The sequence below is a fragment of the Rhinichthys klamathensis genome, unplaced genomic scaffold, assembly GCF_029890125.1.
Source record: "Rhinichthys klamathensis goyatoka isolate OS25496 unplaced genomic scaffold, OSU_Roscu_1.1 h1tg000184l_1, whole genome shotgun sequence".
NCBI lineage: Eukaryota > Metazoa > Chordata > Actinopteri > Cypriniformes > Leuciscidae > Rhinichthys > Rhinichthys klamathensis.
The window spans coordinates 2556419-2582377 of NW_026606712.1; the positions used below are offsets into that span (position 1 = coordinate 2556419).

The 25959-nt window shown below is 42.0% G+C and overlaps 2 protein-coding genes across 2 annotated transcripts in view; one reads left to right on the top strand and one right to left on the bottom strand.

The window, feature by feature from the left end:
* Positions 1-25959, bottom strand: part of elfn1a (extracellular leucine-rich repeat and fibronectin type III domain containing 1a) — a 160965-nt gene that overhangs the window by 131460 nt on the left and 3546 nt on the right. The gene's annotated exons all lie outside the window — the stretch shown is intronic.
* Positions 1981-17857, top strand: LOC130095043 (uncharacterized). The gene is made up of 7 exons (XM_056261688.1): positions 1981-2023; positions 13687-13767; positions 13915-13947; positions 14221-14296; positions 15290-15939; positions 16057-16182; positions 17814-17857. Exons 1-7 carry the CDS (start codon positions 1981-1983, stop codon positions 17855-17857), a joined length of 1053 nt encoding a protein of 350 aa, XP_056117663.1.

The following is a 25959-nucleotide window of genomic DNA, read 5'->3' on the forward strand; positions in this document are numbered from 1 at the left end:
GACGTTGTTGACCGTTGAGTACTCTTCTGCGCATGCATATGTGTCATACAGATAAAGTGCAGTCTTTTGTATTTTCAATCATTGTCATCAAAATCGTAGCCATTGTTTACTTCTAAAAGTACTGATACAGTTATATTGACAACATGACTAAGCATTTTGACATTCTTGTTTGTGACACAAGGCACAGTCAAAGGCAGAGCTAGGGTTAGGGCTAGGGTTAGGGTTAGGGCTAGGGTTAGTGCAGATCCAATGGCTTTTAAAATCAAAGAAAGAACAAAATAATTCTGAAAACAAACATTTAAACATGTTAGCTTGATTCATGATTCTTTTAAACACTTTTTTTTCTTATATGACTATATGTAACTGCTCTGTCTCTCTCTCTCTCTCTCTATATATATATATATATATATATAGAGAGAGAGAGAGAGATGTTTGCTGTAACTGCTCTCCTCTATAAACAGTTCTTATCAGTCGCTTTAGTACATTTCTTGAATCATTCTTAAGATTTGCAAATAAGGAAAGCGCATTTCGTACAAACAGCAGAACACAATAGATTACCATCAAAAGCCTGTAACTTGCTCAAAATCCTTAGTACATTATATATCAATGAACATCAGAGAAAGAACAAAATAATTCTGTAAACAAACATTTAAACGTGTCAGCTTGATTCTTTTAAACACTTTTTTTTCTTTTGTATGACTATGTAACTGCTCTGTATCTCTCTCTCTCTCTCTCTCTCTCTCTCTCTCTATCTATCTATCTCTCTATAGATATAGATAGATAGATAGATAGACAGAGCAGTTACATGTAGTCATACAAAAGAAATAGATAGATAGATAGATAGATAGACAGAGCAGTTACATGTAGTCATACAAAAGAAATAGATAGATAGATAGATAGATAGATAGATAGATAGATAGATAGATAGATAGATAGATAGATAGATAGACAGACAGAGCAGTTACATGTAGTCATACAAAAGAAAACAAATTGTTTAAAAGAATCATGAATCAAGCTGACACGTTTAAATGTTTGTTTACAGAATTATTTTGTTCTTTCTTTGATTTGAAAAGCCATTGGATCTCCACTAACCCTAACCCTAACCCTGCCTGTGACTGTCAGTCTGACTGAGATCTGCTCACACTGTGATCAGCCGCCCTTCCCCCACAGCACTGAGACTGATCGCGCGCGCGCCCTTCCCCCACAGCACTGAGACTGACTGCAGACACAGCTGAACTAACAGGCAGACAGTGACAGACAGGTAGATAGCTAAGCAGAACAAGTGCTGCTCAAAAGATGACAATCTGTTGTGGCTATGCGTTTTTAAAGCACTTTTACCAGGTCTAGCTTCTCCGCCCTTTAATGTAAAGTACCATTAATTTATGAAAGAAATAAAAAGAAGATATGCTGTTAAAGTACTGGTTAAAGTTTAATTTAGAGCCTCGAAATAATCCACATCCCTCCCCCATCTTAACTCAAATAAATTGACAACAACACAGACTCGTGCAAAACTGGATACATATATACCAGCTTGAATATCAGCCCTGCTGTGTATTTGCAGACATCAATTTACTATTTTGATTAATAAATGCTATTAGTAGAAAATAAGATGTCTGTTCAAGAGATCTAGGTTGCTCATTTAGGCATTATATGCTCTTTTAAACTTGTGCTTGTACGGACATGCGCACTGGTTCCTAGTTCGAGTCCTCTGGGTTCGTTTAAAAGTGATCATGTGCTCTGTCCACTAGAAAGACTTACTACTTACTCCACCAGTTTTTTTTTTTTTTGTGTGTGTGTGTGTGTGTGTGTTTGAAGAAACACTATTGTGATTAAAACAAAGATTCTTGTCATCAGAGAGTTTTTTATTCGGTCAAATAAATATAATCACAATTTCAACGTGAAATCCAAATACGTAACTACGTCATTGACGCAAGTCTGCGACAGTCGATGTATTTTCCCGGGAAATGCAGACACGTGACAATGGGACGCGAAACAGATGACAACCCCCCACCACGCAGGAAAGGTGAGATCAAGTCTTGTCCTGAAAATGCATGATAACTAAATACATTGTGAAATATGAAAGTAAGTAAGTGGTTTATTTGAGTGGTTTAATTATTTTTTGCGTAAGGTTTTATTTACTTCTTGATTGTATTGAATTTGCTTCTAATTTGATGATTTGTTGCAATAAGGAAAAAAGTTTATTGCCTACTGTAGGCATTGCCCAGTAAATATAATTTTGTTATTTTTATATAATAGTACTTTAGATTCTACAAATTAATCAAAACAACCGAGTCAGTGATAGCCTACTATATCATTGTTTTTCTCAAAAGTGTTGTCAAATAGCAACTGTAATTTGAAATAATTAAATTATATATTTTTTATATCATTATTATTTGATATATTTATTATTTTATGTAATACATTATTACATTATTTGCCCAAAAATATTTTTTTCAGTGGAATGTTTTATTTATTTATTTATTATTATTTATCTTCACAAAGCTTTTTTTGCCCAATGATGGTACATAGACACTTATAGTATTTTTATTGTGTGTTTCAAAGTCCAAAGCAGACAAAAAGCACATTAAAAATAGTCCCTATGAATCTAGCTGGTTATTGACTGAAAATCTCCTGTATGCTGTAGCTCTTAATTCAGATATGAATATACAGTAGATTGATGTCAATTATATCTATATCACAAGACACACAAGAACCAATGTTTTTTGGCACGTTGCCTTTTTAATTTAAATTCCTGTTGTACGTGGAATTGTACAACTGTTGTGACTGGTCACACATGCTGTCATTGAATAGAGCTCTGTGATGTGATATAGGCTAATATAAATATATACTTTAGTGTTGAACAGAAAAAACACAACACAGGTTTGGAACAACATGAGGCTCAATTGGAACAACAATTAACATAATTGTATGTTAATTACATATGTTTTTGGGTGAACAATTCCAGTAAGATCAACAAGATTTTTTAAATATGCTTGTTTATTTCATTCACATTATATTTAATTTAATTTTTCCACTCATTTCAAGAAAGAAAGTCGCCATGCTGGGAAATAAAAGACGTATAAAACCTCTGCAGGACGCTGAGCATCACATCACTGTGAAACCGACAAGCCTGAGCTTCAAGAGCAGTTCATCAGCAAATATAAAGGCAAGTATTTATGACTAAGCAGTTTAGTAATAACGTTAACCTACAAAACTGAGAATTTAATGTGAGGCGAGTCATATGGTTGTTAGGCCAACTAATATCCATGTTTCACAAGTTAAACAGTACTTTATATTTTATTTTTTTGTGCAGTCAAGATTCCTGAATAGAGGCATTCTGCAGGCATTAGCCCGAAAACAAAAACAGTTGCATTTCTGCACTTCTGGTTCCATCAACCCAAAGTCAATGTTTACTTGCACATTCTTAACCCAATTATGCACAAGAAGCAGACAGTGCGTGTGGTCATGTAAACGCAGACTAAGGTCATCATAAACGGCATAAGCATAAACCAATTGACACAGCTAGATTTTTGCCCCTTATTCCATATTTGCCCGGCATGTAAACACATTAACCTGCGTTCTGTGGCTTATTGAAGTGAGCATGTGTGATGTGTGACAGGAAAGTGTCCTTATTGTGGATTTAAGCACATCCAGTCAGAGCGAGCGTTTTCTTGACCCAAGAACATCTTAAAAAGTGTTCTCATCTCATGCAGAAGTGGTACAGTCGAAATCCTGCATCCGATACTGCATGAGAGGAGAATATGAGTCTGTAAGTTTCCCGCTGAAATTCTGGAATACTCTTGGACTTTATTTAACATCACAACTGACATGACATGAAATACACAGTCAGATACTCGCAGTGTTGGGCATGTTACTTAAAAAAAGTAATTAGTTATAGTTACTAGTTACTTCTCACAAATAGTAACTGAGTTAAATCAATATATAAGAGACTAATTACCAACTAATTACCAGGGAAAGTAACTATTACGTTACTTTTGAAAAAAAAAAGTCAAATAACTTGCCCTCAATATTAAATATGTTAAATTAATGAAATGGACACTATAGAATAAATTATTATTATAAAACATTGTAAACTAATCTACACTATTGTAATGTTGCTGTGGGACAATGCAATATATTGTTTAAAATATTATCATTACTATAGAACAATAAAACATAATAGATGGTTTAGAACTTTTAATATTTAATATTGCACAGACCACAGCTGGCCAAAAAATAAGTCTAAAAATAAATTATGCTTCTTAAGAAATGTACCAAAAATGAATAAATAATAATACTTTGTAGTGCAAGTTAAAATGATAAACAGTTTAACAAGAAGTGCTCCCAGAACCTTCCCAGAACATTACCTGCCAGCTATTTTTTAGATTTTATTTCTATAACCATGTAAATTAATTAAAACGTTGCAGATGATACCAATAGGCTACAGAGATTATTCTAATGCTGAAATTTGTAATTTATTTATAAACAAACTATATAATGCTCGGACACCCTCGGCCTTTCTCGCGCACTGTCGAGCGCGCTCGTGGACACACTCGGTCTCTCTCGCACTGTCGAGCGCGCTCGCGGACACACTCGGTCTCTCTCGCACTGTCGAGCGCGCTCGCGGACACACTCGGTCTCTCTCGCGCAGTCGAGCGCGCGCTCGCGGACACACTCGGTCTCTCTCGCGCAGTCGAGCGCGCGCTCGCGGACACACTCGGTCTCTCTCGCGCAGTCGAGCGCGCGCTCGCGGACACACTCGGTCTCTCTCGCACTGTCGAGCGCGCTCGCGGACACACTCGGTCTCTCTCGCACTGTCGAGCGCGCTCGCGGACACACTCGGTCTCTCTCGCGCAGTCGAGCGCGCGCTCGGACACACTCGGTCTCTCTCGCACTGTCGAGCGCGCTCGCGGACACACTCGGTCTCTCTCGCGCAGTCGAGCGCGCGCTCGCGGACACACTCGGTCTCTCTCGCGCAGTCGAGCGCGCGCTCGCGGACACACTCGGTCTCTCTCGCGCAGTCGAGCGCGCGCTCGGACACACTCGGTCTCTCTCGCACTGTCGAGCGCGCGCTCGGACACACTCGGTCTCTCGCACTGTCAAGCGCGCTCGCGGACACACTCGTCTCGCGCAGTCGAGCGCGCTCGCGGACACACTCGGTCTCTCTCGCACTGTCGAGCGCGCGCTCGGACACACTCGGTCTCTCTCGCACTGTCGAGCGCGCGCTCGGACACACTCGGTGTCTCTCGCACTGTCGAGCGCGCGCTCGGACACACTCGGTCTCTCTCGCACTGTCGAGCGCGCGCTCGGACACACTCGGTCTGTCGAGCGCGCGCTCGGACACACTCGGTCTCTCTCGCACTGTCGAGCGCGCTCGCGGACACACTCGTCTCGCGCAGTCGAGCGCGCTCGCGGACACACTCGGTCTCTCTCGCACTGTCGAGCGCGCGCTCGGACACACTCGGTCTCTCTCGCACTGTCGAGCGCGCGCTCGGGCACACTCGGTCTCTCTCGCACTGTCGAGCGCGCTCGGACACACTCGGTCTCTCTCGCACTGTCGAGCGCGCGCTCGGACACACTCGGTCTCTCTCGCACTGTCGGGCGCGCGCTCGGGCACACTCGGTCTCTCTCGCACTGTCGAGCGCGCGCTCGGACACACTCGGTCTGTCGAGCGCGCGCTCGGACACACTCGGTCTCTCTCGCACTGTCGAGCGCGCTCGCGGACACACTCGTCTCGCACTGTCCAGCGCGCGCTCGGACACACTCGGTCTGTCGAGCGCGCGCTCGGACACACTCGATCTCTCTCGCGCAGTCGAGCGCGCGCTCGGACACACTCGGTCTCTCTCGCACTGTCGAGCGCGCTCGCGGACACACTCGGTCTCTCTCGCGCAGTCGAGCGCGCGCTCGGACACACTCGGTCTTTCTCGCGCACTGTCGAGCGCGCTCGCGGCGTTCGCTTCGCTTTTGTCCAGTCCGGCGCCTCATAAACACACACACACACCAGAGAAAAAACTTTGCAGGTCCTATGGCGGAGAGAGAGCCTACTCGGATGAAAACCGCTTCAGTGGTACCATAGCTTAATTAGGCTATGGTAACGCCGCATTTTATTGTCAGTAACGGTAACGGCGTTGTAACGGGGGAAACAGTAATTTGTTTGATTACGAAGCGAAGCGAGCCGAACCGGATCGAGTCGTACCACGCAGTGGAAAAGCGAAGCGAGCCGAACCGTATCGAGTCGTACCACGCAGTGGAAAAGCGAAGCGAGCCGAACCGTATTGAGTCGTACCACGCAGTGGAAAAGTGAAGCGAGCCGAACCGGATCGAGTCGTAACACACAGTGGAAAAGCGAAGCGAGCCGAACCGGATCGAGTCGTACCACGCAGTGGAAAAGCGAAGCGAGCCGAACCGGATCGAGTCGTACCACGCAGTGGAAAAGCGAAGCGAGCCGAACCGGATCGAGTCGTACCACGCAGTGGAAAAGCGAAGCGAGCCGAACCGGATCGAGTCGTACCACGCAGTGGAAAAGCGAAGCGAGCCGAACCGGATCGAGTCGTACCACGCAGTGTAAAAGCGAAGCGAGCCGAACCGGATCGAGTCGTACCACGCAGTGGAAAAGCGAAGCGAGCCGAACCGGATCGAGTCGTACCACGCAGTGGAAAAGCGAAGCGAGCCGAACCGTATCGAGTCGTACCACGCAGTGGAAAAGCGAAGCGAGCCGAACCGGATCGAGTCGTACCACGCAGTGGAAAAGCGAAGCGAGCCGAACCGGATCGAGTCGTACCACGCAGTGGAAAAGCGAAGCGAGCCGAACCGTATCGAGTCGTACCACGCAGTGGAAAAGCGAAGCGAGCCGAACCGTATCGAGTCGTACCACGCAGTGGAAAAGCGAAGCGAGCCGAACCGGATCGAGTCGTACCACGCAGTGGAAAAGCGAAGCGAGCCGAACCGGATCGAGTCGTACCACGCAGTGGAAAAGCGAAGCGAGCCGAACCAGATCGAGTCGTACCACGCAGTGGAAAAGCGAAGCGAGCCGAACCGGATCGAGTCGTACCACGCAGTGGAAAAGCGAAGCGAGCCGAACCGGATCGAGTCGTACCACGCAGTGGAAAAGCGAAGCGAGCCGAACCGGATCGAGTCGTACCACGCAGTGGAAAAGCGAAGCGAGCCGAACCGGATCGAGTCGTACCACGCAGTGGAAAAGCGAAGCGAGCTGAGCCGAACCGTGCTGCGCTGCGCAGCACTTTGTTCTTAACAATATATAGACATGATAATAATGTTGGTGTAAGAAAATGAATGAAATTTTAACTGTATAATTTTAAGACTTGAAAGTATAATGTAAAGTATAAGCAAAGCATACTTCGAGATTAGCCTGGCTATTGACTATTTTCCTACACTAATTTCCCTTTTACATCATATAATGTACATCGTATTGTTGAGAACTTTCAGTAATAATCAAAATAAAAGTGGACATTAAAGAAGCTGCAGCTAATATATTTCTCCTCTTCAGGGCGTGGAGTTTTCACCACTGGAGCTTTCTTCACAGGGGATTTTGTTCTTGAATACAGAGGTGAACTTCTGAGTTCAGAGGAGAGTCTTGACCGATCTGAACACTACACTGAAGCTGAGAACACGTTCCTGTTTGATTTTCAGTGGCATGGCAGAAATTGGTGGTGAGTAAAGAACTGTTGGATTGATGTAGTAGGGATGCTAAAATATCTGGACCTGTAAAATACTCAGGGTGTGTTCATGCCTGTAGTTCTGTTCGCTTGGTTCGTTTGGTCCGGGTCTGCTTATTGTTCAGGGGCCGTATTCACAAAGAATTTTAAGGCTAAAAGTAGCTCCTAACTGGCGAATTTAGGAGCAACTCCTAAAAATAATGGGCGTGTCACTCGTAACTTTAGGACTCCTAATTTTTTTCACTAAGAGTAATTCACGAAGCATTTTAGCCCTAAAAGTAGCACCTAAGTCTAGGACAGCTTAAAAGAAGTCGAGAGGACTCCTAACTCACTAAGACCAATTCACAAAGGATTGTAGCGCACACCACCGCCTCTCGCAGTCGTCCGGGGTCCGCGACACAAGCGGGAATGCTGCATTGATCTGCAAACACTCTCCCATTCTCACGCTTAGTTTTGCTTCATATCCCAGTGCCGAATTTCACTTTTTTTATGTTTTTTTTTTCTAGCACTAACTGGGCCAGCAGCAGTTACTGATCATGCGTCCAGTTTGGCTTTCTTTTCCGTTTTGGCGAGTTCATAATCCACCGTCATTCAAAGTTACATTACTTCAATAGGAGCAACATTTCCTTGTTTTAAGTTTATTTTTCTATTTAGGCTAATATGATGTCAATTAACCAAGCAAGTGTTAATGCAAGTGTCGTTTTTCATTATTAGGCAAGTGACGGTTTTCATTGGGGTATTAGGCTACATTGATTTAATTTAATTCACCACTTTTCTCTCTCTCTCTGCCTTTTTAGAATTGCACTTCACTGGAGCCTGCACAAACATGTCATTATATATGCATTTCGATGACATTACTATTATTATTTTGTGTAGGACACAGACATATTTAGATATCGTAATTCCATGATTTGTTGCGTCTGCGTTATGTTCCGCATGATGGCCCTGTCATCTAACAACCAATCACCGTGATCACTGCGAGGAAGCTCGTGCATGAGAAGTGACGTCATCTATAGCAACGATGACTCACTCTTAGTTTAGGAGTTGTCATTTTTCTTTACTAAGAGTAGGTCTGAAAGGCGTTGTGAATAACTTTTAAGAGAAAACTCCTAGCTAAAATATTTTAGTGCGATTTAGGAGTACTCCTAGTGGTAAGATAAAATTCTTTGTGAATACGGCCCCAGATTGGCATTTCTATCGTTGAACCTGTTATGCTTGACCAGTTTGCCCTTTTTAGGGTCACATCTTCGTGTTTTTGGTTCGTTTACATGTCTCTGGTCCATGTTACGTTCATATTTCATTCGAACCGCACCAGAGTTCGTTTGGAAGCCAACTGATACCCATTTTTTCAGCATCTCGGTCCGCTTGTTTGGTGGCACCAGGTTTCAGATGGCAGCGTTCACACTTATTCAAATAAACCGCACTAACAGTCTAAACAAACATCCCAGGTGTGAACACACCCTAATACTTAAAATTCACCATGAACTGACAAGAGTACTGAGTGCAGTTTCCTTGAGTCATCAGTATTTGTTTTCCCTGTATTCCCTAAAGAGAACAAAATGGTTAATTTGAGATGCCGTTATCTGAGAGCTGAGAGGATGTTGCAGTACACTATCATATAGATCAGTGGTTCTCAGACCCTCTCTGCAGATTCTGTATGTCTCCTTCACCTGACACACTCGGTTGAGTTCATAGAGTTGTGTTCTGATGATGATCAGGTGGATTAAAACACGAGACATACAGCATATGCAGAAACGTGGGTTCCCAGGACTGGGGTTCAGAACCACTTCTAGAAAATAACTGTACATTTCTAATATATATTCTAAGATTACAAGTATTGAGTGATAATTGTATGTCTTTATAGCATGGATGCATCTAAAGAAGACGGGTTCTCTTTGGGAAGACTTGTTAACGGTCAGACCAGAAATCCTACTTGCAAAATGAGAACCGTTGAAGTGAGCAGAAAACCTCACCTGTGTCTCTTTGCTGTACGAGACATTCTACCAGGAGAAGAAATCACTTACAATTATGGAGACTCAGATTGGCCATGGCGAGTCAAGGTACTATCAAGAAAATGCTAAAGAGATTGATCAGTAATTCATTCATGATAATCTTTTACTGTCATTCTGATTATTTACCATGTGATTGTGGTCTCATATTTCTGAAGCCTTTAAATCAAGCATCAGCAGAATCTACTGATAAAAAGCCAGCCAGCAGTTTGGGCCCGCAGAAATCGGTAAGTCCACTTTAAAACATCTGTATCATTATATTATTGACTATTTCAGCATAGAGATGTGTGTGAAAGAAATGATAGATAAAGTGTAGGATAGCTAGAGGAATTATCGTGAACACGTTTTTCTGTCCTTCACAAATATTTCTGATTTTGTTATTCCCTGGTTTCTTTTCTGACATCCAGCCCCATTGTGCAGCTTCTGTTCCCTCTCCTGGATTGGACAAGGTGAACAGCAACGGTCCACATAAGCACTCAGGCAAAGCAAGAACATCAATGAATAAAACGGTAACCATCTCATACATGCAGAGCTATCTACTGATGTTTACTGCCAGCTAGTTAAAGGTGCAGTAGGTGATTCCTCAGAAACACTGTTGATATTTGAAATCGACACCTAAACAAACACACGCCTCCCTTCATTGCTCCGCCCACAGTATAATGAACACGCAACACAGGCAACCACTAACAGCTGGTGCTCAGGTGTTCAACTAGAAAAGATTTTTATTGCTGGCAAACCATAGGATGCATTTGAAGGTTTGGTTTTAGTTGATTGTACGTGCATATCCACTTCATCCAGCACATGTGTGTAAACGCTTCAAATGATACAAAATAAAAAACAATTGTCATTAGAAATGCAATTAAAATGTACCCACAATTGACCCTTCGCTAAGCCTTGCCCGAAAACCGCCACTGGCCAATCGTGGCTTAGCAACCGTAACTAGGCACGGGAGGTCTGTCAAGCTTTCGAGCGAGGGAAACATGCCGACGCGTTGTGCGTATGGATTGTGCAAATCTGATACCCGGTATTATAAAAGTTTGGACGGTGGGGTGGCATTTTTTCTCTTCCCGAAACCTAAAAGCCAAAGGGGAGAAATCCCGGGCGTGGATCAAGCAGTGTGGAGACCCATTCACAACTAAATGACGACAGGATTAACAAAAAAAAAAAAACGCCTATTGCTTGGAAATAATGGCGGTTCTTTGTTCATAATGCATATATTTGAAAGTAAAATAAGACGATTAAAGGCAAGACGGAGGCTCACTGACATACTTTAAAATATATTTCAGCATTTTGTTAATCGACGGCCTACTAACGTTACCCCTGTAACTTTACCCCAATCCGATCGCGGCTCTCCCGGTGTTAGATTGATGGATAAGCAGTTTGATTTGTAATTATTAGATTATTTTCACATTGCACTTACTCTGCTGTGCATGAACATAGCTGTTCCGCCATTTGTGTGTTTCCCATGTGAATGGTCTGCTAAGGAGGCGACTGCTGCTTGCGCTGGGACCTAACATTATAGGCTTTAGCTTCAATTTTGATGAAATTATTCTCTAATCTGTTGCATATTATGTCGCGGATATATCCCTCGAATGCATACTGCTGTCCCTTTTGTCTTGCTCTCTCAGATATTTCACCTGTTCTCCAAAAATGACTAATTATCTCCTTGGGAATGTCTGACACCGGTGCATTCACACTGTAATAGACGTGGCAGCCGCGAAAGCTTGACAGGCGTAGCAACAGTAACTAAGGAGAGCGGGGCTTAGCGAAGGGTCAATTAAACCTACTCTAAAACAAACAAACTAACATAAATACTTAAATGGTATGGAGTAAATGTAGCACGTTACTACCCACCTCTGCTTGTAAAAGGATTAGTTCACTTCAGAAATAGTATTTCCTGATAATTTACTCTCCCCATGTCATCCAAGATGTTCATACATTTCTTTCTTCGGTCGAAAAGAAATTAAGGCTTTGAGGAAAACATTCCAGGATTTTTCTCATTATAATGACTTCAATAGGGTCCAACGGGTTAAGGTCCAAATGTCAGTTTCAGTATTCTAAAAAAAATTTTTTATATACTTTTTAACCACAAATGCTGGTCTTGCACTAGCTGTGATGATCCACACATTATGTAATCAGGTTGAAAGGTCACGCGTGTTCCGGTTCAGAAATGTAGGGTGAAAAACTCATTTACTCCTCCAACTTCAAAATCGTCCGACATCGTTGTTTTACCTTTTATTTACGTTGTCCTTGCACGTTCAACTTGTAAACTGGTTTTACTTCTGAAGTGAAACTAGTTATAGTTTATACGAGTTTTAATGTCTGAACCAATGTAACTATTATTGTGACTATTGTCACAATTTGTACGTAAAGTTTGTATAAATGTTTGGTTAGGGTGTCAAATGTTGATATAAAATAATTTTTATTAATGATCTTTACTTTGAAATGTACAAAACATGTTTGTTTATTTTTTGTTCACCCCTAGAGTGTGTTTGTGTTTGTTCTTGTCTTATTTTCTTTGGGTGCCACAGTTTTCAATATTGTCAATGTACATTTTATTCTTGTTTAAGCTAAATACCTCTTTATATATCTGCAGAAGCGGTTTCAATCAAGATTGGCAAAATTAAGACAACATCATGAAGATTGCTATGAACGTTTTAACAGAGCAGAAATTGAAAAGGAACACATGATTGCCAAACAGCAATCACAAAAAGTTTGTTTGGTGAGTAATTTGTGAACATCATCACACTATTCTGTGATCAACGCCCATTAACAGTTAATTATTTTATTATTAATTCATTTGATCAATTAACAGTTTGCTTGGTCCTTTTGCTTTTAATTTAGACCTAATATTTTTATTCAAATTATATTTCAAGCTGTCCTCATCATCCTCATCCTCGCCTGTGCAGCCTTCATCATGCTCATCCTCGCCTGTGCAGCCTTCATCATCCTCATCCTCGCCTGTGCAGCCTTCATCATCCTCATCCTCGCCTGTGCAGCCTTCATCATCCTCATCCTCACCTGTGCAGCCTTCATCATCCTCTTCCTCGCCTGTGTAGCCTTCATCATCCTCATCCTCGCCTGTGCAGCCTTCATCATCCTCATCCTCGCCCTCGCAGCCTTCATCATCCTCATCCTCGCCTGTGCAGCCTTCATCATCCTCATCCTCACCTGTGCAGCCTTCATCATCCTCATCCTCGCAGCCTTCATCATCCTCATCCTCACCTGTGTAGCCTTCATCATCCTCATCCTCGCCTGTGCAGCCTTCATCATCCTCATCCTCGCCTGTGCAGCCTTCATCATCCTCATCCTCGCCTGTGCAGCCTTCATCATCCTCATCCTCACCTGTGCAGCCTTCATCATCCTCTTCCTCGCCTGTGTAGCCTTCATCATCCTCATCCTCGCCTGTGCAGCCTTCATCATCCTCATCCTCGCCCTCGCAGCCTTCATCATCCTCATCCTCGCCTGTGCAGCCTTCATCATCCTCATCCTCACCTGTGCAGCCTTCATCATCCTCATCCTCACCTGTGTAGCCTTCATCATCCTCATCCTCGCCTGTGCAGCCTTCATCATCCTCATCCTCACCTGTGCAGCCTTAATCATCCTCATCCTCGCCTGTGCAGCCTTAATCATCCTCATCCTCGCCTGTGCAGCCTTCATCATCCTCATCCTCACCTGTGCAGCCTTAATCATCCTCATCCTCGCCTGTGCAGCCTTAATCATCCTCATCCTCACCTGTGCAGCCTTAATCATCCTCATCCTCGCCTGTGCAGCCTTAATCATCCTCATCCTCGCCTGTGCAGCCTTAATCATCCTCATCCTCGCCTGTGCAGCCTTCATCATCCTCATCCTCACCTGTGCAGCCTTAATCATCCTCATCCTCGCCTGTGCAGCCTTCATCATCCTCATCCTCACCTGTGCAGCCTTAATCATCCTCATCCTCGCCCTCGCAGCCTTCATCATCCTCACCTGTGCAGCCTTAATCATCCTCATCCTCGCAGCCTTCATCGCCTACACCTTCTCCTGCTCCACCCTTATCTTCGCCCTGTGCTGCATCCACACCTGTGGTTCACTCATCACAGGTGTCTGAGACACACTCATTAAGGGAGGTGGGTAGAATCATTGGCTGAATTATTGGGATGGTCGGAGTATATTGCACTGGTAGAACTAGCGATAGATTTAATGAAATTATATATTATTAATATTTGTTTGTATTTCTCCTCTTCCAGATACCCTCTTTAAGGCCATCAAGAAAAAGATAGGTATGTGACTTGCCATGTAATACTTTATATGCTAATTTTTTTTTGTTGCATAATTAGGACTTTGCTTGCCAGTATCCACAATACGATGAAATTTAATGTTACAGGAACCACTGCCATGTACACTATGCCCACATACTCCCTGTTTTGTTAGATTCTGGCAGTGGTGTACTCGTGTGATCACTAAAAAATATAATAGAAAAAAATATTTTGTACTATTTGAGTAAGTGTTAAATTCTCTCATTCAGTATTCAGGAAGTGCTGTATGTGACACAGACTACAGCGATGTTGACTACATACCAAAAATCAGCTCAGAGGAATCTGATACATCCAACATCTCCCAAAGAGGCAGGTGATTCATCGGATCAATTTATAACATCACCAAAAAAGATTAAATGCCAAACTAAAGAGACAAGCACCTTTTCTGGTGACAAGACTTTTATTCAGTCAATGCCATCACCAAAGCAGGAACGGAAGGCGTACAACAAGAAGCGGTGTTGCCTTTATTGCTCTAAGCCATATTAAAAAAATGACAAGACACCTTGAATTTGTCCATCGCATCGAAGTGGGGGTTATAAAGGCAGTAGCATTTCCAAAACATTTCAGTTAAACCTCCTTAGAAAAAGGGGCAACTTTGCCCACAACACAGATGTGGTGAGACAAGGACATGGGGAGATGATTGCCTGCTACCGTCCAAAAAATAGATAAAGAGCCAAAGAATGTATTCACTGCATTTACTGCCAAGGGCTTTATAACAAGCGTAGCCTTTGGAAACATATCAAAAACTGTCCCCTGAAACCTAAAGAGGATGATGCCCTGGGCCGGAAAAGAGTTCGATCTCTGTGTGCTTTAAACACACCAGTCGGCTTAGAAGTGAGCAAAGGTTTCAAGAAAATACTGTCCTTTATGAACTATGAAGTTTCGCGTGTAGTTCATTCTGACAGATCCATCATGCAGCTGGGGGAGCACATGTTCAACAGGATGGGGTCTGATGTGACCAAACAGAGTTATCTGGCTACGATGAAGAGAAAAACTCCTACCACATTCCTTCTTTAGCTCTCAAACTTGGGCATTCTTTAATCAAGATCTGTAGCATTGTTGAGAGCAATGCCATGATGTATGGAGATCATGATCGTGCTGAGTGTGCCCGAGACTTCAGGAGAATACACCAGGCAAGGTGGAATGAGTACATTTCTGCTGGTGCTATAACTACATCGAAAGAAGCCAAGTGGAACACACCACAGATCATTCCTTTCACTCAGGATGTCAAAGTCCTGCACACACATCTTGAAAAGAAACACGATGGGCTCCTAAGTAAGCTCAGAACTTGCCCTTCTGCTGACAGCTACTCTGCTCTAGCCAAGGTCACACTGTCCCAGGTCATCCTGTTCAACCGAAGGAGAGAAGGTGAGGTATCCCGTGTGCTTTTGTCAGCTTTTAAAAGCAGGGATTCTTCTGAGCTACATGAAGATATTGCCATCTGTCTGTCTGAGTTTGAGAGGAAGCTGTGTCTGCACTTCACAAGAGTTGAGATCCGGGGTAAACGAGGCAGAAAGGTTCCTGTGCTCCTCAAGCCTTCCATGGTTTCTGCCATGGAGCTGCTCGTTGAAACGCGGGAGCTTTGTGGTGTTCCAGCAGAGAATCCCTTTATGTTTGCCAGATGTGGAGCAATGTCAGCCTACAGAGGTGGAGAGTGCATCAACAAAGCTGCTTGCGAATGTGGCATAAAGAACCCTGAAGCACTGTCATCAACTAGGCTCAGGAAACACATAGCAACCATGTCTAAAATTCTTAACCTTGATGAGAATGAAGCAGACCAACTGGCTGATTTCCTTGGTCACGATATCAGAATCCACAGACAGTATTACCGGTTACCAGAGGGAACACTGCAGCTGGCAAAAATGAGTAAAGTCCTAATGGCCATGGAGAAAGGAACACTGTCTGACTACAAAGGAAAGAAACTTGATGACATTGAAATCGACCCAAATGGTATGAGTATTTTTTGACTGTCTGTGTATCTTTGCTGTACATATTTGAAAAACAATGTATGTGATCATGTCACAGATGCTAAGTATAAGCAATAAAGTGTTATTTTTTTTGTCAATGAATTAGTTGAGGCCCAAGGTGATTCCATGTCAAGTGATGAGGAGGACTACAGTGACCTATCTCAGACAACAGCACCAGCAGAGACTGATCAACCTGTTCAATCTGATCAATCTGTTTCACAGGAGGATCAAGGTAAGAAATATATCTAAACTACACAAACAACAATAATCAAATAAACATGAATTAGCTCCATGCAGCAATATCCAGCCAAATTCAAATAATCAACACATTTGGACACAATCTTGATTTGGTCTTTACTCACTGATTTAGTTGTAATGAGAATGTGTAATGAGACTTTAAAGTTACTGTAATATAACTAACTATTTCGTAGGTTCTTCAAATGCTCCAAAAAAGAAATGGGAGGACAGTGAGGTAAAAGCAGTAGAGAGACACATGATGAAGTTCATCAAGACATGCAAAGTTCCTGGTAAGCAAGACTGTGAAAGATGCATTCACGCAGAGCCAGAAGCTTTGAAGCAGCGAACATGGACTGGTGTGAAAAATTATGTGCGGAACAGGATCACGACTCTTAAAAGAAAGGGTGGTTTGTAGAGAGCCATAAACACTTCAACACTTTGCATATTATGCTCTTTTTGTAAGAAATGGAGCTAAATTAAAGAAATGAGGATAAAGGTGTAGAAATATTTTGAGGATGGAATGAAACAGAATATAAAGTGAAAAGTTAGAGTATAAGAAAGCTAATGAAGAAGGAGAGGATAGTAAGATAATCAATTTTCATTATTCAGTTTTCTTTGTTCAGTTGCAAAGAAGTTGGATGGAATGCCATGTTAAACTTTTTGATATTTCTGTTATAGAGGGAGGAGAGAATGTAAAGACGATAAAGTGAAGAGTGATTAGCTGTGTTGGACATGGGCTGTGGCTGGATGTAACCGATCGGTGAGAGTTGCCGTGTGGAGGCGGGAGGAGCTGAAAACTGAGACGTGAGTTTGACACTTTCTGCTTCCCGTAGTGACGCTTGCGCTGTGTTTGCATACTTTACCACAGCTGAAGTGGAATAAATGCATTATTTGCCAAATACACAGATATTTTTTAGAGACATTTTGATTCAATACATGTACTGCTTAATACAGCGTCTGTTTGTACAAGAATAAAGTTCAACATAAGCCTAAATACCAATGAAGTTGTATCTGGCTACGATGAAGAGAAAAACTCCTACCACATTCCTTCTTTAGCTCTCAAACTTGGGCATTCTTTAATCAAGATCTGTAGCATTGTTGAGAGCAATGCCATGATGTATGGAGATCATGATCGTGCTGTGTGTGCCCGAGACTTCAGGAGAATACACCAGGCAAGGTGGAATGAGTACATTTCTGCTGGTGCTATAACTACATCGAAAGAAGCCATGTGGAACACACCACAGATCATTCCTTTCACTCAGGATGTCAAAGTCCTGCACACACATCTTGAAAAGAAACACGATGGGCTCCTAAGTAAGCTCAGAACTTGCCCTTCTGCTGACAGCTACTCTGCTCTAGTCCCAGGTCATCCCGAGGCTACATTGTATCAGTTTTATTTTGATAAACATGACAATATAACATTGCGACTACATGAAAAGAGCTTTCACTGTTATAAAAAACAGATTTGTGAGCATTAGTGGAACTGAAGCTGTGAGAATAAACACATGATCGTTGTCATGCGGAGAATCCAGCCAATCGTGGATCAGTTGTGTTGTCATCAGAGCTTGTGAGTCGCTCTGGAGAAACTGCTCTGGCTGAGTCTTCCTGCTCTCCAATCGCTCTCAGCGGACTCTGATGTCATACGGCAGTCACACGGCTTCGCTGTCTGAAGTCGGACACGAGTTCTAACCATCATGCACTGCTTCAAGTCAGCCGCCGATCAGTCTGTGCAACGCTGCATGAAGTCCAACAAGCCTTTTCTCTCCTCTCCTCCCTCTTTACATTCTCTCCCTCTTTCCATCCCCTTTACATTCACTTCCTCTTTCCATCCCCTTTACATTCACTTCCTCTTTCCATCCCCTTTACATTCACTTCCTCTTTCCATCCCTCTTTACATTCTCTCCCTCTTTCCATCCCCTTTACATTCACTCCCTCTTTCCATCCCTCTTTACATTCTCTCCCTCTTTCCATCCCCTTTACATTCACTTCCTCTTTCCATCCCCTTTACATTCACTCCCTCTTTCCATCCCTCTTTACATTCTCTCCCTCTTTCCATCCTCTTTACATTCTCTCCCTCTTTCCATACCCTTTACATTCACTTCCTCTTTCCATCCCTCTTTACATTCACTCCCTCTTTACATTCACTCCCTCTTTCCATCCCTCTTTACATTCACTCCCTCTTTCCATCCCTTGAATGTAAAGGGTATGGAAAGAGGGAGTGAATGTAAAGAGGGATGGAAAGAGGGAGTGAATGTAAAGGGGATGGAAAGAGGGAGTGAATGTAAAGGGGATGGAAAGAGGGAGTGAATGTAAAGAGGGATGGAAAGAGGGAGTGAATGTAAAGGGGATGGAAAGAGGGAGTGAATGTAAAGGGGATGGAAAGAGGGAGAGAATGTAAAGAGGGAGGAGAGGAGAGAAAAGGCTTGTTGGACTTCATGCAGCGTTGCACAGACTGATCGGCGGCTGACTTGAAGCAGTGCATGATGGTTAGAACTCGTGTCCGACTTCAGACAGCGAAGCCGTGTGACTGCCGTATGACATCAGAGTCCGCTGAGAGCGATTGGAGAGCAGGAAGACTCAGCCAGAGCAGTTTCTCCAGAGCGACTCACAAGCTCTGATGACAACACAACTGATCCACGATTGGCTGGATTCTCCGCATGACAACGATCATGTGTTTATTCTCACAGCTTCAGTTCCACTAATGCTCACAAATCTGTTTTTTATAACAGTGAAAGCTCTTTTCATGTAGTCGCAATGTTATATTGTCATGTTTATCAAAATAAAACTGATACAATGTAGCCTCGGGATGACCTGGGACTAGAGCAGAGTAGCTGTCAGCAGAAGGGCAAGTTCTGAGCTTACTTAGGAGCCCATCGTGTTTCTTTTCAAGATGTGTGTGCAGGACTTTGACATCCTGAGTGAAAGGAATGATCTGTGGTGTGTTCCACTTGGCTTCTTTCGATGTAGTTATAGCACCAGCAGAAATGTACTCATTCCACCTTGCCTGGTGTATTCTCCTGAAGTCTCGGGCACACTCAGCACGATCATGATCTCCATACATCATGGCATTGCTCTCAACAATGCTACAGATCTTGATTAAAGAATGCCCAAGTTTGAGAGCTAAAGAAGGAATGTGGTAGGAGTTTTTCTCTTCATCGTAGCCAGATAACTCTGTTTGGTCACATCAGACCCCATCCTGTTGAACATGTGCTCCCCCAGCTGCATGATGGATCTGTCAGAATGAACTACACGCGAAACTTCATAGTTCATAAAGGACAGTATTTTCTTGAAACCTTTGCTCACTTCTAAGCCGACTGGTGTGTTTAAAGCACACAGAGATCGAACTCTTTTCCGGCCCAGGGCATCATCCTCTTTAGGTTTCAGGGGACAGTTTTTGATATGTTTCCAAAGGCTACGCTTGTTATAAAGCCCTTGGCAGTAAATGCAGTGAATACATTCTTTGGCTCTTTGTCTATTTTTTGGACGGTAGCAGGCAATCATCTCCCCATGTCCTTGTCTCACCACATCTGTGTTGTGGGCAAAGTTGCCCCTTTTTCTAAGGAGGTTTAAAGAACTTTGGAAAGAGGCTTTTCCAAAGAACTTTATTCTTGTTCAAACAGATGCTGTATTAAGCGGTTCATGTAGTGCATGAAAACGTCCCTGAAATATCTGTGTATTTGGCAAATAATGCATTTATTCCACTTCAGCTGTGCTAAAGTATGCAAACACATCGTGAGCGTCACTACGGGAAGCAGAAAGTGTCAGACTCACGTCTCAGTTTTCAGCTTCTCCCGGCTGCACACGGCAATGTCCAACACAGCTGATGTAAACGATGAAAAGAGGGAGTGAATGGAAAGAGGATGAAAAGGATGAGTAAATGTAAAGGAGATAGTAGAGAGATTTTGAAGAAGGGTGGATGGAGGAAGCACAGAGGATAGTTGGACACTGAGAATCATTCCCACCTCCAAGTTATTAGATTTGTCATTGTTCTTTTTTATTTTTTTATTTTATATCTTTTTGAATTTCTGTCATTAACTGCAATGTGTACTTTCAACACAATGTTTAATACTGTTAATATTAAAGAGTCATTAAATCGGAGTGTGTATCACTAGAGTCCCCAAAGAGTCATTTAATCGGAGTGTGTGTCATTAGAGTCCCCAAAGAGTCATTTAATCGGAGTGTGTGTGTCATTAGAGTCCCCAAAGAGTCATTTAATCGGAGTGTGTGTGTCATTAAAGTCCCCAAAGAGTCATTAAATCGGAGTGTGTATCACTAGAGTCCCCAAAGAGTCATTAAATCGGAGTGTGTGTGTGTCACTAGAGTCCCCAAAGAGTCATTTAATCGGAGTGTGTGTGTCATTAGAGTCCTCAAAGAGTCATTTAATCGGAGTGTGTGTGTCATTAGAGTCCTCAAAGAGTCATTTAATCGGAGTGTGTATCACTAGAGTCCCCAAAGAGTCATTAAATCGGAGTGTGTATCACTAGAGTCCCCAAAGAGTCATTAAATCGGAGTGTGTGTGTGTCACTAGAGTCCTCAAAGAGTCATTTAATCGGAGTGTGTATCACTAGAGTCCCCAAAGAGTCATTAAATCGGAGTGTGTATCACTAGAGTCCCCAAAGAGTCATTAAATCGGAGTGTGTGTGTGTCACTAGAGTCCTCAAAGAGTCATTTAATCGGAGTGTGTGTGTCATTAGAGTCCTTAAAGAGCCATTTAATCTGAGTGTGTGTGTCATTAGAGTCCTTAAAGAGCCATTTAATCTGAGTGTGTGTGTCACTAGAGTCCTTAAAGAGCCATTTAATCTGAGTGTGTGTGTCACTAGAGTCCCCAAAGAGTCATTTAATCGGAGTGTGTGTGTCATTAGAGTCCCCAAAGAGTCATTTAATCGGAGTGTGTGTGTCATTAGAGTCCCCAAAGAGTCATTTAATCGGAGTGTGTGTGTCATTAGAGTCCCCAAAGAGTCATTTAATCGGAGTGTGTGTGTCATTAGAGTCCCCAAAGAGTCATTTAATCGGAGTGTGTGTGTCATTAGAGTCCCCAAAGAGTCATTTAATCAGAGTGTGTGTGTCATTAGAGTCCCCAAAGAGTCATTTAATCAGAGTGTGTGTGTCATTAGAGTCCTTAAAGAGCCATTTAATCTGAGTGTGTATCACTATTTTTATTTGTATAAAGTTTTTCTTTGACAGTTACTACACTTTACAGAAGAAATGCCTAATGTCATAAAGCCCCAGTGAGTAGCCAAAGATGACTCTGGTGAGGAAAACCCCTTAAGATGTTTTTGTGATGATGATTAGTTTGCAGTCGATGCTAAATTAACTAGAGGGATGCTGGCCGTGGCCAGTGAAGTGTTCTCTGCCATGAAGTGAAGTCAGTTTTATTTCTATAGCGCATTATACAATACAGATCGTTTTAAAGCAGCTTCACATACATAAAATAACTTGCAAATTTCAACAATTATGTTCATCTTTTGTTCTCTGATAGTCAATACAGTCAAATCAATAATATTTCTGAATGTTAATTGTCATTCCCCGACTGAGACAAAGGCACTTGATCTCAAGCTACAAATCAGACAAAAATGTAGACTACCCATTTACAGTGATCATGAAGAAATGAAAAACCCAGTTTACTCTCTCACACCTGTATCTCTGCACTAGCTTGATTTCAGTGTCCAGTATTGGAACTTTGAATTGTAATATTCTACTTCTGTCTTCTTAGGATAAATAATATAACATCTCAACAAAGTCCTGAAAGTATACATTAACCAGAGTTTGTGTATCACCATGGTCCTCAAAGTATGACTTAACCAGAGTTTGTGTATCACCATGGTCCTCAAAGTATGACTTAACCAGAGTTTGTGTATCACCATGGTCCTCAAAGTATGACTTAACCAGAGTTTGTGTATCACCATGGTCCTCAAAGTATGACTTGACCAGAGTTTGTGTTTAATGTCCCCAAAATGGACATAAAAAATACTGTCCCTAAAGTGAAGGCAAAATGTCAGGTCTTTAAGGAAGGCTTTTATTGATAAAATCAAGTGATAAGTGTGATGACAGCTTCTCCAGAAGTGCAGTCATGTCTTTCTTTTGTCTCTAGACCCTTCAGAAAGGGGTGTCCCTAAAGGTAGGGTTCCCAGTCATACGTCCTCACATTGTGGTTAAGTAGGTATGTGTGTGTGTGTGTGTGTGTGTGTGTGTGTGTGTGTGTGTGTGTTATAAATTGTATTTTTGAATAAATTAATAGATTAGACAAAAAATGAGCCCCATTGACCCATGACATAGCCACATCTATTTAGTTATATTAAATACTGTTTGGACTTAATTGCAACCAGTTTATGCTGTTAGCAAGATTTCAGATCTATTGCAAAACTAATTTGCATGTACTGTCCAGAACTGTAGCCTTCACTAACCACACATAGGTTATTTAAAGGGACTATCTGTTTCACCAACAGTTCCAAAACACTGGTCCCACTTAGTCAATGTTATTTTATCCTAATAGCTTTAAGAGCATCATTTGCATTTAATACAGCTGCGACTGACAGTGACATCTTCAGTGTTAGAGTTACAATCTCCAAAGCAAACTTTGCCACGGTGCTTGCAGGGTTGGAATGGCCCATACCGCTCAGTAATCGCTAGCCATGCGGTTAATGACTCATACAAGCTGCTGATTCAAGGTGAAGCTGTTAATGCCATTTGTGTGCTTTCCAAGAGATACAATCGCAACACCTGTGCAATCTTTGCTTTGCTAAATTGAAATAAAACAGCACTCAAGGGCAAAGGCTGTAAGGACATCAGCTTTGTAATTTCAGCCTTATCTGCAAGTTCCAGTCACTTATTTAACACACTGTAGGCCACCGGATGCTCATTGAAACCTCCATTTTCCCCTTTCTGAACATTTGCTTCAAATTTTAATTACTTGTCAATTTCAAGCTGTCCCAAGGCTTAACACTTGCTGTCAGCTCCCAGTCAGTCCCTCCCAACACGGCAGTGCATTGCTGCCAAGAGGTATTGTGCTCGGGATAAGAAAAGTGAAAAAAATAAAACTTCAAAAACAGACCTTGAATCTCCATGTCACTGTATCGAAGGCCCTCAAGCATTCAGGTATAGTAAAACCTTTGTTTGCTACAAGACATATCCAGCTGCTAATGTGCGTTGAAGCGCAAGGGACATCGCCACAGGCTTACAACATCCCCATCAATTTAAAATCAAAAGGCTGCCGTCTCAATGTGTAAACAAGAAACATCTATCTAAAGTACATACTTCATATCACAACAAATCAAAGCCCAATATGCCACTTCAGTCCAACAGCCTCTCATGGGTGTTCAGGACCACGGACAGCCCCTCCTTCCCTATTCAACCTCCTCCGCCTCAGTTCTAGGAGACTGGCGTATGAATAAAAATAGGGTCCTTCCAGTCTCATATAGTCATGTCACATTCCTGCATGATACCAAGAGGTCTATCCGCTGTGTTTATAGATACTTTGTTATGTATAATCTCAGCTATGTATAAGTGCCTACCTGTAGCTTTCCTAAAATACAGCTACAAGCAAAATTGGTATCTTATGAATAAAGCATGCATGTCTAAAATTAATCAGATGCATGTTTTATGTCTTAAAGGGTTAGTTCGCCCATTTAAGACATGAAGTTGTATGCAATCCTTACCAGCACTACAGTGCATACACACTGACCCACTCTGTTGTCACCTCCCTGGTCAGAGTTCTGGCCGATGGAAGTTTTTCAATAAAGTACTCCCGGTTATTTTCCGGGGCCACAAAACTGTGCGTTTTTACGTGAAAAAATTATTTGCGTTTCAAAGCTTGATTAATTTACCACACAAAAACACGCCGGTCAAAATTCATGTACCTCAGTTTTAATCTGCACTATTTTCTATCCATTTCTATCAATCCGCGCTGCTGTCAACGTCAACAGTGCGCACGTTCCGATCAGCTGTTCCATAGTGTTTACACAAATGATTTACAACGACGTAAAAAGTATTAAATTAACAATGGTGCGAACTTGTAAATTCCCAGGCTGTGACCACAAGGATGTGCCGCGATCAAAGTTCAGATTCCATCGTATTCCTGTTTCGAATATAACTATGAGACAGCTTACCGAGCATAATCTCCATCTGCTGTTAGTCGATCTCACCAGCAGGGGGTGCAAGCGCGTGTTGTTGATTTGGCTGGTTGCTATCGGCTACTCTGCGGGAGCTAAAATATCCAGAATAAAGGATTTTCGTGTGTGTGGTGCTCACTTCAGCGAAGACGATTACATCCCCAACCAAGGAGGAAAAGGAAAATTAAAGAGTTTTGCTGTACCAGTACCACGGGTAAGCTCTATTTACTAACTTTATGATCCCATATCTAAACTGTACGGTAAACAAGCTGATGTTTAGACTCCATTATAAAACACGTGAATATAAAATATATATATTCTAATATAAAAACAGTATATAGGGATATTGGTACAATTTGCTGAGAAAACTATTTGATTGAACACACACACAATTGAGGTTTTGTGTTGCAATCAATAACATTGTCGTTGTGCTAAAATTACTTTCATCATCTGATCCGTCTGACATTGTGCTAAAATTGGTTTCATCATCAGAAGTTTCGTAGTCAGACATGTTGTCAGCGAGTCGCGCTATCAACAGCTGATCGGAACGTGCGCACTGTTGACGTCGACAGCAGCGCGGATTGATAGAAATGGATAGAAAATAGTGCCGATTAAAACTGAGGTATGAATTTTGACCGGCGTGTTTTTTGTGTGGTAAATTAATCAAGCTTTGAAACGCAAATCATTTTTTCACGTAAAAACGCACAGTTTTGTGACCCCGGAAAATAACCCGGAGTACTTTATTGAAAAACTTCCAGCGGCCAGAACTCTGACCAGGGAGGTGACAACAGAGTGGGTCAGTGTGTATGCACTGTAGTGCTGGTAAGGATTGCATACAACTTCATGTCTTAAATGGGCGAACTAACCCTTTAAAGTAATCTGGAATAATTCATCTGCAGCCAATGAGATCGCTTGCTCAACTTTTATATAGTCTGGTTCGTTGTTTGCCGTAAGCTAGTCTTGTAGCGCGGTTTCAGGGGTCATCTGAAACCCTCCACCTCCCCCAGCTCCACCTGCCTAGATCTACTATGGGATTTATGTGTTTATTTATGCAGCAGCAGCATATATTACATGCTCACAATCCGTGTATCTATTAAAAGTAGCAAGTCCATTTATGCTCTGCAGCAGCAGCAATAATCAACATCAGCAGTGTAGGAGATCTAGTATATATATATATATATATCACTATATCTGTATATATATATTATATACACTTTTATTCAGCAATGATACATTAAAGTGATAAAAAGTGACAGTGGATAGTTTTATAATAATACAAAAGATTTCTATTTCAAATAAATACTGTTCTTTTAAACGTTCTATTCATCAAAGAATCATGAAAAAAAATGTATGATGCTGGATTGCACAAAAATATTAAGCACCGCAACTGTTTTCACATTGATAATAATGAATGTTTCTTGAGCCGCAAATCAGCATATTAGAATGATGAATCATGTGACACTGGAGTAATAGCCATTGGAAATTCAGCTTTACAGGAATATATTAAATGTTATATATTAACAAAGAAAACATTTTTTTTAAGTAATAATATTTCACAATATTACTATTTTAACTGTATTTTTGATCAAATAAATGCAGCACTGGTGAGCATAAGGGACTTTTTAAATAACATAAAATCTTTCCAACCCCAAACTTGAAAAAGT